The 13,413-nt window shown below is 54.5% G+C and overlaps 1 protein-coding gene across 1 annotated transcript; it reads left to right on the top strand.

Annotated features, from left to right (window-relative positions):
• The first annotated feature begins 4,585 nt into the window (after positions 1 to 4,585).
• Positions 4,586 to 12,671, top strand: ATXN1L (ataxin 1 like). The gene is made up of 2 exons (XM_065567695.1): positions 4,586 to 4,744; positions 5,500 to 12,671. Exon 2 carries the CDS (start codon positions 5,617 to 5,619, stop codon positions 7,705 to 7,707), a length of 2,091 nt encoding a protein of 696 aa, XP_065423767.1. The 5' UTR covers positions 4,586 to 4,744; positions 5,500 to 5,616; the 3' UTR covers positions 7,708 to 12,671.
• Positions 12,672 to 13,413: the final 742 nt, after the last annotated feature.

Genomic DNA, 13,413 nt, shown 5'->3' with positions numbered 1-13,413 from the left:
TTTATGCTCTCTGTCTGTGTGTATATATATCTCCTCAATATATGTTCCATTCTATATGCATCCGAAGAAGTGGGCTGTAGTCCACGAAAGCTTATGCTCTAATAAATTTGTTAGTCTCTAAGGTGCCACAAGTCCTCCTGTTCTTCTTTTTGTAGTATCTGAGCACCTTTCGGCTTCAGGGTATTTAGTTTCACAAACACCTCGGTGAGGTAGGACAGTGGGATTATCCCCTTCGTACAGAAAGGGACTCAGAAACAAAGTGACTGGCACAAGTTCGTACAGGAAGTCTGTGGTGGAGTGAGTCTCCCCAGTCCAGGGGTTTGACAAGAGCTTGGGCCCATGCTTCAGTGATCTGGAAGAACTAAATAAAATCAGTGCTGGTGAAGTTTATGGGTGACACAAAGATTGGCGGAGGGTAAACAATAAGGACAGACCAGTTCTACAGTACTATTTGGATCACTTGGGAATCTAGGCTTATTCAAACAACATGCATCGGGCTGTATTAAAATGCAAGGTCAAACTTCTAGGAACAAGAATGTAGGTCACATGTACAGGATGTGGGACTGTATCTAGAAAGCAGAGACTCTGAAGAGTCATGGTGAAAACCAACTGAACAGAAAATTCCATTTTCTTTAGTTGGACAGAGAGAGATACATCCCTCCTGAGTCCCACCTCCTGTCTCAGTACCCCTCTCCTTTACTGCTTGGCTAGACATCAGCATTGCTGGCCAAGCGAGAAATGCTGTTTTAGAGGAAATAGAGGAGCCATACCACCTCCTTTTTCAAAGGCTTTTTTGGATATATAAGGTAGATACAATGCAGTAAAATATTTAGTGATCATAAAACTGATGATTTTTGAAGCAACAGTGTGCTCAGTGCTGCGCAGCGTGGCCCCTGTCCCGAAGAGCTCAAATAGACAATATGCTTCAGACTATCTTGGAACGCTGCCATTGTTGAAAAGGTCTGGAGAAGAAATATTTGCTATGTCACATTAGCTGTTATACTTGCTGAAGAGCATCTTAGGGGGGTGGGATAGCTCAGTGGTTTGAGCATTAGCCTGCTAAACCCAGGGTTGTGAGTTCAATTCTTGAGGGGGCCATTTGGGGCAAAAATCTACTTGGGGATTGTTCCTGCTTTGAGCAGGGGGTTGGACTAGATGACCTCCTGAGGTCCCTTCCACCCCTGATGTTCTATGATGTTGAGAATAGTACCAGGGAAAGAGATGGAAGCAAATAACTGAGTTTGAGAGACACCTCCCTGCTTTTAGTTTGGGAACATAGGAATTGGCAAATGGGATCAGAAGTATGAGTCCATCTAGTCTAGTATCCTGTGTCTAACAGTGGCAGCACCAGCTGCTTCAGAGAAAAGTGCAAGAAACTCCACAACAAGCAAATATGGAACAACATATCTCAATTAAAGTGTTGGTTTACCCTTCATAATTAGAGAATGACATAAATCTTGAAGCATGAGGGTTTATAGCTATAACTTTTCTATACACTAAAAATCATGGTGTTAATGAAGACCTGGGATTTATGGCTCATTACAACAATCTGTAACCCAATAACCCCGCTTTTTGTTCTATGACTACAGCAGTGGTAAGAGGCCCCTTCACCTTGAATGGTCCGTTAGTTTAGCATAAGTAGTTAGCACATATTCGATCTGTTTGATCTTGTATTTAGCGATGACACTTTGAGTACCTTTTCCAGACACGAGGAAGAGCTCTGCCTAGCTTGAACGTTTGTTTCTCTTGCCAACAGAAGTTGGGGCAATAAAAGAAATTACCGCACCCACCTTGTCTCTCAAATATTCTGCGACCAATGTGGCTACAACACTCAGTGTAATCAGACATTTGTACAGATACTGAGAACATCCAGCAGGTGGGATAATCAAGGGGGGATGTGACTGCTAGGCACGTTGGGGGCTGGGGAAAGAGCGGGGTAGGACTTGGGGGGCATGGCAGGTGGGGGAGGGGCTAGGGCAAGGCACATTGGGGGCTGGGGAAAGAGGGGGGTAGGACTTGGGGGGCATGGCAGGTGGGGGGAGGGGCTAGGGCAAGGCAGGGCTAGGCAGGTTGGGGGCTGAGGAAAGGGGGTAGGACTGGGGGGGCATGGCAGGTGGTGGGAGGGGCTAGGGCAAGGCAGGAATAGGCAGGTTGGGGGCTGGGGAGAGAGGGGGGGTAGGACTGGGAGGGCATGGCAGATGGGGGGAGGGTCTAGGGCAAGGCAGGGCTAGGCAGGTTGGGGGCTGAGGAAAGGGGGTAGGACTGGGGGGGCATGGCAGGTGGTGGGAGGGGCTAGGGCAAGGCAGGACTAGGCAGGTTGGGGGTGGGGAAAGAGGGGGGTAGGACTGGGGGGGCATGGCAGGTGGGGGAGGGGCTAGGGCAAGGCAGGGTTAGGCAGGTTGGGGGGTGGGGAAAGAGGGGGGTAGGACTGAGGGGGCATGGCAGGTGGGGGAGGGGCTAGGGCTAGGCAGGTTGGGGGGCTGGGGAAAGAGGGGGTAGGACTGGGGGGGCATGGCAGGTGGTGGGAGAGGCTAGGGCAAGGCAGGGCTAGGCAGGGCGGGGGCTGGGGAAAGAGGGGGTAGGACTGGGAGGACATGGCAGGTGGGGGAGGGGCTAGGGCTAGGCAGGTTGGGGGGCTGGGGAAAGAGGGGGTAGGACTGGGGGGGCATGGCAGGTGGTGGGAGAGGCTAGGGCAAGGCAGGGCTAGGCAGGGCGGGGGCTGGGGAAAGAGGGGGTAGGACTGGGAGGACATGGCAGGTGGGGGAGGGGCTAGGGCTAGGCAGGGCTAGGCAGGGCGGGGGCTGGGGAAAGAGGGGGTAGGACTGGGGTGGCATGGCAGGTGGGGGAGGGGCAAGGCAGGGCAGGGGCTGGGGAAAGAGGGGGTAGGACTGGGGGGCATGGCAGGTGGGGGAGGGGCAAGGCAGGGCGGGGGCTGGGGAAAGAGAGGGTAGGACTGGGGGGCATGGCAGGTGGGGGGAGGGGCTAGGGCAGGGCAGGGCTAGGCAGGGCGGGGGCTGGGGAAAGAGGGGGGTAGGACTGGGGGGCATGGCAGGTGGGGGAGGGGCAAGGCAGGGTGGGGGCTGGGGAAAGAGGGGGTAGGACTGGGGGGCATGGCAGGTGGGGGAGGGGGGAGGGCAAGGCAGGACTAGGCAGGGCGGGGGCTGGGGAAAGAGAGGGTAGGACTGGGGGGCATGGCAGGTGGTGGGAGAGGCTAGGGCAAGGCAGGGCAAGGCAGGGCGGGGGCTGGGGGAAAAGGGGGGTAGGACTGGGAGGACATGGCAGTTGGGGGAGGGGCTAGGGCTAGGCAGGTTGGGGGGCTGGGGAAAGAGGGGGTAGGACTGGGGAGGCATGGCAGGTGGTGGGAGAGGCTAGGGCAAGGCAGGGCTAGGCAGGGCGGGGGCTGGGGAAAGAGAGGGTAGGACTGGGGGGCATGGCATGTGGGGGAGGGGCAAGGCAGGGTGGGGGCTGGGGAAAGAGGGGGTAGGACTGGGGGGCATGGCAGGTGGGGGAGGGGGGAGGGCAAGGCAGGGTGGGGGCTGGGAAAAGAGGGGGTAGGACTGGGGGGGCATGGCATGTGGGGGAGGGGCAAGGCAGGGCGGGGGCTGGGGAAAGAGGGGGTAGGACTGGGGGGCATGGCAGGTGGGGGAGGGGGGAGGGCAAGGCAGGGCGGGGGCTGGGGCTGGGGAAAGAGAGGGTAGGACTGGGGGGGCATGGCATGTGGGGGAGGGGCAAGGCAGGGCGGGGGCTGGGGAAAGAGGGGGTAGGACTGGGGGGCATGGCAGGTGGGGGAGGGGGGAGGGCAAGGCAGGGCGGGGGCTGGGGAAAGAGGGGGTAGGACTGGGGGGCATGGCAGATGGGGGAGGGGGGAGGGCAAGGCAGGGCGGGGGCTGGGGAAAGAGGGGGTAGGACTGGGGGGCATGGCAGGTGGGGGAGGGGCTAGGGCTAGGCAGGGCTAGGCAGGTTGGGGGGCTGGGGAAAGAGAGGGTAGGACTGGGGGGCATGGCATGTGGGGGAGGGGCAAGGCAGGGTGGGGGCTGGGGAAAGCGGGGGTAGGACTGGGGGGCATGGCAGGTGGGGGAGGGGGGAGGGCAAGGCAGGGTGGGGGCTGGGGAAAGAGGGGGTAGGACTGGGGGGGCATGGCAGGTGGGGGAGGGGCAAGGCAGGGCGGGGGCTGGGGAAAGAGGGGGTAGGACTGGGGGGACATGGCAGGTGGGGGAGGGGCAAGGCAGGGCGGAGGCTGGGGAAAGAGGGGGCAGGACTGGGGGGCATGGCAGGTGGGGGAGGGGCTAGGGCTAGGCAGGTTGGGGGGCTGGGGAAAGAGGGGGTAGGACTGGGGGGACATGGCAGGTGGGGGAGGGGCAAGGCAGGGCAGGGGCTGGGGAAAGAGGGGGTAGGACTGGGGGGCAGGTTGGGAGCTGGATCGATGGGGCGGGACTGGGGCTGGTTGGGGGACCGGCTGCGGAGTGAGGGCGGGGACGTATCCACGGGCCCGCGGGCAGGTCGCTATGGTGACAGCCACCGACCGGGCTGTACGGTGACGCGCTCGGTGACATCATCCGCGCGCGCCGCACGCAGAGCCAGGGTGACGCGCGGTTCGGCCTGGGTGAGGAAATTCCGGCGCGCGGTAGGTTTTGCGTCATCGCCGCGCGCCGCACTCCGGGAGGGGCCGGGCCGGGGCCCGGAGGCGGCTGCGGGCGGCGCCGGGACCGATGGGGGTCGGGGCCGAGGAGCCGGGAGATGGCGGGTGAGTCAACGGCGTGAGTGGGGCTACGGGGGGGCGGGTCCCTCTTCTCCCTGCCCCCCCCCGCGCTTCCCTACCCGCACCCGGCGAATGAGCTCCCCCCCCCCGCGGGCTGTCTGTGCGGGGGGCGCCTCCTCCTCCCCCCCCCCGCGGGCTGTCTGTGCGGGGGGCGCCTCCTCCCCCCGCCCCGCGGGCTGTCTGTGCGGGGGGGCGCCTCCTCCCCCCACCCTCCCCGCCCCGCGGGCTGTCTGTGTGGGGGGCGCCTCCTCCCCCCACCCTCCCCGCCCCGCGGGCTGTCTGTGCGGGGGGCGCCTCCTCCCCCCACCCCCCACCCCGCCCCGCGGGCTGTCTGTGCGGGGGGGCGCCTTCTCCGCCTCCCGCCCCGCGGGCTGTCTGTGCGGGGGGGCGCCTCCTCCGCCTCCCCCCCCCGCGGGCTGTCTGTGCGGGGGGGTCTCCTCCTTCTCCCCTCCCCCCCCCCCACTGCACCACGGGCTGTCTGTTCGGGGTAGGGCCTTTTTCTTTTTCCAACCCAGTTCTCAGGGTGGAGTTGTGGGTTCTTCCCTTTCTGGGTTACTCATTGAGTTGTAGTCTTCTCTAGACTGCCTTGTCCTAGCCATTGTTCCCACTCTGCTTTCTGCTCCCCTTTCACTTCTGGTTTGTGTCCTGTCAGGAGGAGGCTCCCTGGCCACTCTGCCTTAGCTCTCCATTTGCTGTGCGGGACCTGCTGACTTCTCACTTCTCTCTTTGTTCCTCCACAGATGAGGCTGTGGCAGCCAGCAGTGCTGGGGAGTTCAAAGCCAGCGCAGAGCAGCCCCTGCTGATGCCCACATGAGGAAGCAGTGCCATTTAGTTCTCCTGGGACACCACAAAGCAATATGAAACCTGCTCATGAGAGAAGCCAGGAATGCCTTCCCCCAAAGAAACGAGACCTTCCAGTCACCAGTGAGGATGTGGGGAGGGTAGCCAGCTGCTCCACCAATCACACGCCGGTGAGCGATGCCCCAGAGTGGTGCAGGAGCGTCGTGGTGACTGGGCAGAGCCAAGCACCGTTACGGTATGGCCTTGGCAGTGATGGTGCTGAAGCAGTAGCTGGCCTGACTGTGGATCAATATGGCATGCTATACAAAGTGGCTGTGCCTCCAGCCACCTTCTCTCCCACTGGTCTCCACCCAGTTGTGAACATGAGTCCTCTGCCCCCTAGCTTTAATGTAACCTCTTCCCTGATCCAGCATCCAGGGATTCCATATTCCCCCATCCACTATGCTCAGATTCCCTCTACGTCTCTTCAGTTTATAGGGTCACATTACACAGTGCCCTATGCTGTGCCCCCCAGCTTCCTCCCTAGTCCTCTTCTATCACCTTCTACCAACCTCACCACCTCTCATGTTCCCCGTTTTGTGCCATATGCCTCTCTTTTTACAGAAGAAGCCACTCCTTCCCCCCAGACTACCTCTCCTGCCCATGCTTTCAGCAAAGCTGCCGCTGTCATCTCCCCTTCAGGCCAAATGCAGCACCATGCTGGAGTCCAGCCACTGGACATCACACAGAGCAGAGTTCCTGTCTATTACCAGATGTCTCGGCTCCCACCAGGGTATTCAGCATATGAGAGCCCCACTGTAGGGGGAAGCCCAGATCCTCCTCTGCAAGAAAGTCAACTGAGTTCAGAGGTAGCCTCTGCCAATGGTGGACAGAGACATCTGGAGCATAGTGTGGTGAGGAGGACCAGTGAGGCTTTGGCCTCTGCCAGCAATAAAGCTGAAGGCCCGCAGCCTGGGGCTGCAGTGCAGTGTGTGGTGGATGGACAGCTCTTTTCAGGTTATCAGACTCTGAGAACAGAGGACTCTGTGCCAGCTCACAGAAGCACGCCAGACACTGACTTGGAGGTGCAGAGAGTGGTTGGGGTGTTGGCTTCTCAGGATTACTCTATTCTGGCAGCCCAGAGAAAGGATGGCCTGAGCCCTTTAAACCTTTGCCATAATATCCCTGATCAGCAGGGGGAGTCAAGGGGCTTGCTGAGGAACCCAGTGGAAACAGCTGAGAAAAGCCAGGCCAGGAGTCCATATGTGATGTCCCCTGAGGAGCCAGTTAGACACAGACAGTTACCCAAAGGAATGATGGTAGCCAATGGCAAGCCAGTCTTGGTGCGTATTGGGTCTGAGCCCATCAGGTCTTCTGCTTCAGAAATCCTGATGAGAGAGAGTCCAGATGCACAGACCTGCGGAAGCTCGCGTGACAAGGACACAGCCCAGTTGCAGCCCCCCAGCTCCTCACATCTGCCCTCCCATTTCATGAAAGGAGCCATCATACAGCTGGCCACAGGGGAGCTGAAGAGGGTGGAAGACCTGCAGACCCAGGACTTTGTGCGGAGTGCTGAGGTTAGCGGGGGCCTGAAGATTGACTCCAGCACAGTGGTGGATATCCAGGAGAGCCAGTGGCCTGGGTTTGTCACATTGCATTTTGTGGTTGGGGAGCAACAGAGTAAAGTGAGCATTGACGTACCCCCCGAGCATCCCTTCTTCGTGTATGGCCAGGGCTGGTCCTCCTGTAGCCCGGGGCGGACCGCTCAGCTCTTTGCTCTGCCCTGTCACAGGCTGCAGGTGGGCGATGTCTGCATATCAATCAGTTTACAGAGCTTGAATGGCAACTCTGCTTCTCAGGCTAACTGCCCTCTTGCAGGCCAGCTGCTGCCCACCAGAGAGAGGCCCGAGAGAACAGGTCAGGGGCCCAGAGAGCCATCTGACCGAGCCAGTGAGAGGAAGAATCAGACAGAAAGGGACAGTGCAGCCCAGATTTCCTATACTGAGTCCTCCCAGCCTGACCCTGGTGCTCAGCACTGCTGGACAGCCCCAGGCTTCCAAAGATACAGCATGCAGGGGGAGGGGTCTCGTCCGTCCCTGCTTCGTCCCTCTTTCATTCCACAGGAGGTCAAGCTGTCCATCGAAGGGCGTTCTAATGCAGGGAAGTGAGCTCTTTGAGGTCACGACCTGGGATGTCGCCCGTGAGCGAGCCTCACTTCTTTCAGGTGGAGAATTTGCACAGACTGAGTGGTGGGTTCACCAGCCCGGCTGCTCGTTGCCGTGCAGAGCTGGATTTGTTCCAGTTCAATTGTTGATCGTTGAGGAATCTAGAGGGCTCCAGTCCTCAGGGAGCAGCAGCAATGGGCTAACTAAGGATGGAGGACAGGTGATGTGGTCGTGATCGTGTGACTAGAAGCATTCCAGAGGTTGGGACTTTCACACATCTGTCTTAGTGCCTGAGTTTCCTGCAGGGCAGGGTCTGAGCATTCAGGATGGGTGGGGGAGTCAAGAAGAGCAGACCCAAAAAGCCACAGCTTAAGGTAGCAGATAAAATGTCTGAAGTTCTTATTCCTCTTTTCGTGGTGGGAAGGGGTGAGTCCTCACTGGGATTCAGGGGACACTGCTCTCAGCACCCCCTTTCTTCACACATGCACTTTAAAAGGAAACTTCTTCACAAATGGAGCTGTTTGTGAGGTGCGGGGGAGATGCAGGTGCTGCTCTGGTGGCTTCTGCTTGATGTGTCTCCTCCACTGAATCCTATTGGGCTTTCTTCTAGCAAAGCATCTGTAGAAAGAGACTGCAGTGAATATTAGAAATTGGAGAGGAAGGTCCTAGAGGATGGGTAGGGAGTGATTGAACAGGGAACTGGGGAAGGGCCTATGGCAGCTGGAATAGGGCATGAGTTGTAGTTGGTTCCCCACTATACAGATACCTACGTAATTATTTGTCACCAAAGCTAAGTCTAATTATAGCATTTCCTAGTGGTAATTGCTGTAATAAAGGTGATATGAAGACTGCATTTTAAAGCTTTCTTCACATGGTCATAACTTCCTAAAATAATCTCCTTTTGGGCTTAAACTTTCCATTCTTGGATTCAGATTGTAGCTGAATTTTTGGGAGGAAAACTGAGCCAAAATGCTTTTAAGTTGCTCTTTAGATGAGGATGAAAATGTATTCTTCCACTGTGAAAAGACTGACACTTGTGTGCATCAATAAATCAAATTTGGCTGAACTACTCCAGACAAAAGCTTTCCAGGTGGCTAATCGCTCCTTCCAGGGTAATTTGTTTAAATATAACAACTATAAACAAGAAAAATGTGTGTGCAGGCATGATACAAAATTTCCACTAAGTTTAGAGTCTCTCTACTAATCACAGGACTATGGAATAACATGCACAATATCTTTGGACAATTTCGTAGGTGTCCTTTGACACTGGATGCTCTGGTGCTTCTCTGTGGAGTTCCACTGCAGAACTACACAGTGAAATTGAGATATGAGTCTTTTTCTTAAACATGATGTGTAGAACAGTTTATTATGGTAATAACACTCCGTCCAAGTGAAAGTACTTCTATTCACACTAACTTGCTCACTCTGGACATTCTTATTACCAAGTCACCTCTGACTGCACAAGAAGAAATCCAGAATAGGCCAACCAGGTGGTGAGAATGAGAGAACCTTCACTTTGGCATATCCTGACTTTTGAGTATTCCTCATTGTATTACAGTCAACAGTTTTTGTATTCGGAACATGCCTGCGTAGAGGTGTTAGTATCTTTGAGGAGTGCATGCACCTCAAGCTTCGAGCTGGGTTCCTGATAGTGTCTCACTCCAGTTCTATTTCGCATCTTCTTGCTTTCTCTTCCTCTTGTTTTTTCCTCAATTTCCATCTTCCCAAACACTGCTCCCTGGAGTGCTTGGCTGTTGGGCGCTATTTTTATTCTGTCTCCCTGAGTCGCTTGGGTATCAATGCCTCCAGCTGGTGAACAGTCTCTGCACCTTTTATCTTCCTCCACAACCTTTATTGTTCTGCTGAGCTTGCAGTAGTTGTGGCTCCTAACAGATCAGTGTTTGTCCACATTCCCCTTGATGTGCCTCCTAACCGAGTTGGCACTGGTGTATGTGCACTATGTGGGAACACTGTGTCTTAGGCTTAGAGAGTCCCCAGAATGTTCCTCCCCCCGGCACATCTACCTGTCTCTCTAGTGCTGGGATCCCCCGAACGCTCTTGGCAGGTTATTCTATCGCCACCGTTGAAATGTCTGCACTTGTCTCTCTCTTCCCCCCCCCCCCCCCCCCAAGGCAAACAAGTGCTTTCCCTGTCTTGCTCGTGGGTTGGTCTGATGTCAGGAAGGTGCCTGGACCTGTGGCAATGTAGCCTCACCAGGCCTCTTCCAGAGCAGAGATTCTAGCTGTCTTCACTTTTCTTTGGGCTCTGGATGCATAATCTGCAGCTCCTGGCCAATAAGCAATTTCTAGTTAGTCCCATTAGTAAATTTGAAAGACTAAAACCAAAATGACACTTTCTTCCTGGGAAACTTTGGCCTCCCTTGGTTGCAGCAGCAGAGAGGACAGATGTTTGCACAGCACCTTTTGGCTGTAAAACAGATTGGCCAAGCTCTAGGTGCTTGGCCTCTCATCACGCTTCTTCCCTGCTGTTTCACCTACTTGCTGCTTGCTTGACTCTCCTGAATGAAGATCTTGGTTGTTACAGTGGCTTGTCCTGAGTAGCCTGCATGCTGGATGTAGGCACAGGGCAAAGGAGCCAAGGGGTAGTTTTCTGTAGTGGGTTGATAGGTGAGAAGGTTATGGCAGGTACACATGCATCTTGGATTAGAAATGTAAGGGGGCTGGTTGTGTGCATGGAGGGAGATTACTTGAGCAGTTGAATGGTGCAGACCCCTGCCATGTGCCTCACTAAATACAGGAGCCTCTTTGTCCCTCTTAGAAAGGGGTTTGAAGAGTCTGCTTCATAGTGGGGGATGTTACTGTGTCAGAGCACAGTGAAGGGGCAGTCAGCCAGCTAAAAGGGTAGGCGCAGATGCTTTCCAAGCCAACTACAGCTAGGCTAAAATGTAACTTCTGTGCTCCCCACAGTTTGCTCTGTCACCTTTCTCCACCTGACTACCAGTCTGTCCTACTGCCTGCTTGCATATCTATGGTAAGCAGTGCTGATGTAAGCTCAGTGGAGGAAGCCAGCAGGAGTGTGACCTTTCTCAGTGCTTTTCCTCTTCTCTCCCTCTGACCAATCCCACAGTTCAGCAAGTAAGTTCCAGCTGTCACTCTTCTATTCTGGGCCCTTACAGCAGCACCGAGACCACATCCAAAGGGTAGTACCGAATGAAGGATGTAGGATACTGGACCCTTGCCCCAGAGGCAGGTAACAGAAATGGAGCAGAGAAGCTGCCAGGTCCCCCAACAGTCATCAGAATCTCCCCTAGCTGGTTATGGGATGCTGTAGTGGTAGTCTGTGTGTCGGCTGGTCTCAGGAAAGTCTGGAGGTAGTAAGCAGGGCTTTGGAGTGGAGCCCGGAGCGTGGAGCAGTGGAGCTGCAGGTTTTTGCCTGGAGCTGGAGTGGAGCCGGAGCACAGCTCCAAAGCCCTGGTAGTAAGTATGGGGGAAGCTGAGAGGAGTGACTGTGTGGGAGCCCAAGAAAGAGCCTGCTGGGGTTCTCTGGTTTGCAGGAAAGGATGATCTGAAAGAGGGTCCAGAATGAGCTGGCCGCGGGGGCTTCTGTGTTGGCAAGGGTGGGGATAGACTTACCAGAGCAATAAGGTGTTTCTGCTGTTACACTACAGAGGGAAGGAGAGCTGCTGGCCTCAGCCTCACCCAGTGTAGGTGATCTGGCCAGGGCGCTGGGGTCTTCAGGCACATCTTCCCTGCCAGGCTCACGGTGGGGCTTTGGGAAGATTCCATAATATGCAATAATGAGGATCTGCAGCCATCTGTTCCATCTCCTGAAACATTCCAGGGGACAGCCGCCCAGCAGAGGCCAGGCTGGCAGCTAGGGTGTATGCCGTTTCCCCAGGAACAGGGGACTAGGCTGAGTGACAGAGCTCCCATTACTCCCAGACTATGCAGAGGAAGCCCTGGCTAGAAAGGAGGAGTGCTGCAGAGGGAGCTCTGCCAGCCCTTCCTAGCAGGGGCACTAGTAAAATGCACTTTTCACATTAAGTGTTTGTTCCATTTCATACCCTTCTTTCCCGCGTAGAGAAGTAAAAATCCCTATAACTTAGCAAATGTTCTGTTTGTTAACCACAGCAGCTCAAGCAGCCTGAACACCAGTTCCTGCCTGCAGCAGCGCATGTGCCTTTCCCTAGTGTCAAACTCACAACCACTCTGTCTTTTGGGCTGTTCTAGGGCCTGAAATTGTGCAGAGGAAGCTGCTAAAATGGCTCTGAATGCGCATTCTGTACAGGGAGTCTGAACCAGGGTGTGCTCTTGGTGCCGTGAATGTGCTGATGGTGGAGACCTCTCCGCTGCATTTATATCTGTGTGCGTTGGGGGGCGAGGACTGCCCAGCTAGCCCCTAGCATCCTTCCCAGGCATGCTAGACCCCTCCAGACAGACATGGTACATCCCAGGTTCTCTCCACTTGCATAGCACCTTAGAGTCAGGGGAAGGACTGTTGCATGCAAATGGCTTCGGGGTCTCAAGAAGTAGGGCAGAGCCACGCTGGGAAAACGGGCTGGGCTGACCCACAGCCAGGTGGGCTTGTAGATAAATACTCAATCCTCAACTATAATCCCCAGTTATGTAATGGCTGTATTGACATGTAACCAACTGCATTGTATCTAAAGCCTTAGAACTAGTCAGGTGCTCCCCTCCAACCTTGTCCCAGCCCCTCTCTTCCTACCTGATCTCTAACAAAGCATTAATAATTCTAAGGATAATCTCTATTTTGTTGTGCTTTTTTTGTAACTGTTTTAAATAAATCAATTTGTACTGTATATTTGTACTTTTGGTGAGATCCTTTCCTGTTTTACCATTTTAAGTCTGTACTTGGCTACACACAGATTGTATTTTTATTGTTAATGCTCTTCTTATGAATATTGCATTTAACTTGTTGACTATGTAAACACAGTATATATCTATATATCTATATCTATATATAAACCAATAGTTTTTCCTTCTGTGTTTGCGACTCCTTGCTTCTCTATGGCACCCATGCTCCTTTGGGCATTTGGATGCAAGCCCCCTCTTCTTGTACAAAGTGATCTGGAGGCTGACACAAGGGTAAGTAAGTGGCAAGAGCCTGCTAGTAAACATGGCTTATGATCAGTGTCTATGTTCAAACCCTTCTGCGCTGCATATCCAGTTCCTACAGCCATTCCTCTGGGCTAGCCCTGATCAGTAGCGAAGCCTAATCCCCTAATGCACTGTGGAGCAGCAGGAATAACGTTTGAAGGGCAAACATCACAGTGCATGGGGCTGTTAAAGGAGTAAAAAGGGATAGCGGTAAGAACAGAGGACCAAGATCAGCGCCAACAGCAAAGGAAGAACTAAACAAGACAACACAGGACAAAGTGTATCTGACAAGGCCCAGAGAGGCAGTGCTTGCTCCTGGAAGTCAGCCCTCACAGTGACACATGATGGGGCAAGCAAATATCTCAACTAAAGGTAAGAAAATAACAATTTTGGCAGGATGTGACACCCATGATTGGTGCAAACTGTTGAGAAAGCTTTGAGAAGGATTAAATGCTTGTTGCAACAAACACTCAGGCTCCTGAATAGTTTTGGTTGCTTGCAACTCTCCAAACAATTCTCATAATTGGTTCCCAGGCATCTATCACTGTTGTATCTGAAGCGCCTAATACAAAATTAAGGGGCACTGTCAAATTAGTTTCTTTACATTTACTCAATAAATTAAAATCCTGTT

The sequence above is a fragment of the Chrysemys picta genome, chromosome 14 (assembly GCF_011386835.1).
Source record: "Chrysemys picta bellii isolate R12L10 chromosome 14, ASM1138683v2, whole genome shotgun sequence".
NCBI classification, from domain to species: Eukaryota; Metazoa; Chordata; order Testudines; family Emydidae; genus Chrysemys; species Chrysemys picta.
This window is presented reverse-complemented; position numbering and strand designations above follow the sequence as displayed.

Excerpts from the sequence above, each read along its gene's own strand:
- ATXN1L (XM_065567695.1), top strand. The coding sequence starts at position 5,617 with ATGAAACCTGCTCATGAGAGAAGCCAGGAATGCCTTCCCCCAAAGAAA.